This window comes from Lycium ferocissimum, unplaced genomic scaffold (genome assembly GCF_029784015.1).
Source record: "Lycium ferocissimum isolate CSIRO_LF1 unplaced genomic scaffold, AGI_CSIRO_Lferr_CH_V1 ctg13655, whole genome shotgun sequence".
In the NCBI taxonomy this organism is placed as follows: Eukaryota; Viridiplantae; Streptophyta; class Magnoliopsida; order Solanales; family Solanaceae; genus Lycium; species Lycium ferocissimum.
In genome coordinates, this window is record NW_026715006.1 from 24,225 (window position 1) to 26,452 (window position 2,228).

The 2,228-nt window shown below is 42.0% G+C and overlaps 1 protein-coding gene across 1 annotated transcript; it reads left to right on the forward strand.

The window, feature by feature from the left end:
* The first annotated feature begins 216 nt into the window (after window positions 1–216).
* On the forward strand, window positions 217–1,433 carry LOC132042155 (uncharacterized). Its single transcript, XM_059432774.1, has 5 exons — window positions 217–239; window positions 310–442; window positions 638–736; window positions 858–1,022; window positions 1,122–1,433. The coding sequence occupies exons 1-5, from the start codon at window positions 217–219 to the stop codon at window positions 1,431–1,433; spliced, it is 732 nt and encodes a 243-aa protein (XP_059288757.1).
* The last annotated feature ends 795 nt before the right edge of the window (window positions 1,434–2,228 follow it).

The following is a 2,228-nucleotide window of genomic DNA, read 5'->3' on the forward strand; positions in this document are numbered from 1 at the left end:
TTTGCTGACCAAGAAACTTGATGAAAAGGAACCGAAGAAGGTTCACGTTGATGAAGAAATTATGGGAATGCCCAAGGGAATGTACCAAGTTCAAGAGGGTCCATATCAAGAGGGGCCTTCTATGCAGTATGAGGATGCTAACTATGTCAATAACTCGCAATGGAGTTACCAGAGGCAGAATTATTAAGGAGGCTATCAGAATCAGACTCAGAATCAATGGAGACCTCAAAAGGGATAAGGTAATTACAACAACAACTATGGTGGCTCTAACTAGGGAAAATATAATAATAACAATAACTTTGGAAATAGGAGTTCCAATTCCTATATTCCATCAAAGGGTCAGTCGACTAAACAAGGGAGTTCGAAGTTGGAGAGCATGTTTGAAAATGTGCTAGCCAACCAAGACAAAGCAGATAGAATATTGAAGGGGCTGGCAGAAATGGTGGGATCTCACGCGGCTTCCATTCAGAAGCTCGAGTCGCAGATGCGCAATATTTACAGAGAATAACACCCTCCACATAAGGAAGGACTTCCTAGTGACACTATTCCGAATCCGAAGAATGGGGGAGGTGGTGTAGATCATGTATATGATATCAGTACTCAGAGTGGTAAAATACTCTAAAGTGCTAAAAAGAAGGTGATAAATCTCGAGCCAGTTGGTGAAGAAGAAGAGAAAAAATTTGATGTGCCAACAATTGTTGGTGAGGTCCAGACAGAAATTCCTATTGTTAAGCAGGTTGATGATGTTCCAAAAAGTTCTAAAAAGTAGAAGGACAACAATGACACAAGCAAGTAAGCGGATAAAGGGCTCTTCGTCCTTTGATTCAATTAATTAAAGCCAAACTCCCTTTCCTTAGAGGTTGACAAAGAAGACTGAAGATGCTAAGTGTCAGAGATTCTATGATCAGCTGAAGCAATTATCGATGAACATTCCGTTTCTTGATGTTGTCAAAGAGATGCCAGGATTTGCAAAGTACTTAAAAGATTTGCTGACAATGAAGAGGTCTGTGAAGAATGACACTGTAAGTGTGACCCACTGTGTTAGTTCTATTATATCCACCACAAATGTTCAGAAGAAGGAGGATCCAGGGGCCTTTATTATTCCATGTTCTGTTGGTTAGCATGAATTTGCTCGAGCTTTATGTGATAATGGGGCTAGAATAAACCTCATGCCTCTTGCTATCTATAAGCAATCCAATTTGGGAATGCCTAGACCTACCACCATGCGATTGCAGATGGCTGATAGATCTATTAAAAGGCCAGGTGGAGCTGTGGATAACGTGCCTGTTAGGGTTGGTAAATTCTTGTTGCCTGCTGACTTTGTGATCCTCGATTGTGATGTTGATAGGGAGATTCCTATTATCTTGGGGAGACCTTTCCTTGGTACGGTAAGGGCTCTTATGGATTCTAAGAAGAACGAAATCAAATTCTGAGTCTACAATGAAGAAGTTACTTTCCAAGCGAGTAAGGGGATGAAGTTACCAAGTGCTTACGAAAACATTTCTTTTATTGATTATATTGATATGGTGGATGAAGCTGTTGAATTTAAAATAGAGAGAAGAGTGTTTCGGTGAGGCTCTAGCAACCATTCTTGTGAACTTTGATGTTGATGACATAGAAGGTTATGTGGAGACAGTTAACTCATTGATGGGGTCGGGTTTTTACTCGTATCACGCCCAAATCAGGAGAAGCGTGACCGACACTCGATGCCATACTAGGCCCGAGCGAACCACTCTAATTTTATTGCTCTGGAGGGGTAAGCCTCAACTTAGGCCGACAAAGCCTACCTGTAAACAGACAATACCAACCAGCCGGCAAGGTCACACTTTGAATATATATAAAGACTGGCTGTCTCATCTGAACGGGGCGCTCACACCCAAAACATATATAACTAAGCAAGAAGATGAGTCTGCTATGAACACAACCAACGGTGTCAATATAGACATATACAAGGCCGGCAATGCTACAACACTGACATACTATACAAAGGATTTGTCTATAAGCCTCTAATGAGTAAACTACTGTATCATGGCTGGAAAAGGGTACCGGCCTACCCATAAAGTCTACATATACAATAGGAAGACTCCAAATAAACCTGGAAACTTTGGATAAAGGGAGCCACCAAATTAGTGGGTATCCGGTCCCGCCGGCCTCCGTCGGGCCCATATATCAATACCGCCTAAGACATGAATGCGTGCCCCCGTAAAAGGGACGCGTACGAAACAATG

Coding starts and splice junctions, on each gene's coding strand:
- LOC132042155 (XM_059432774.1), top strand. CDS start 217: ATGGAGACCTCAAAAGGGATAAG. Junction 240..309: donor GAGACCTCAAAAGGGATAAG/GTAATTACAACA, acceptor CTTTGGAAATAG/GAGTTCCAATTCCTATATTC. Junction 737..857: donor AAATTCCTATTGTTAAGCAG/GTTGATGATGTT, acceptor CCCTTTCCTTAG/AGGTTGACAAAGAAGACTGA.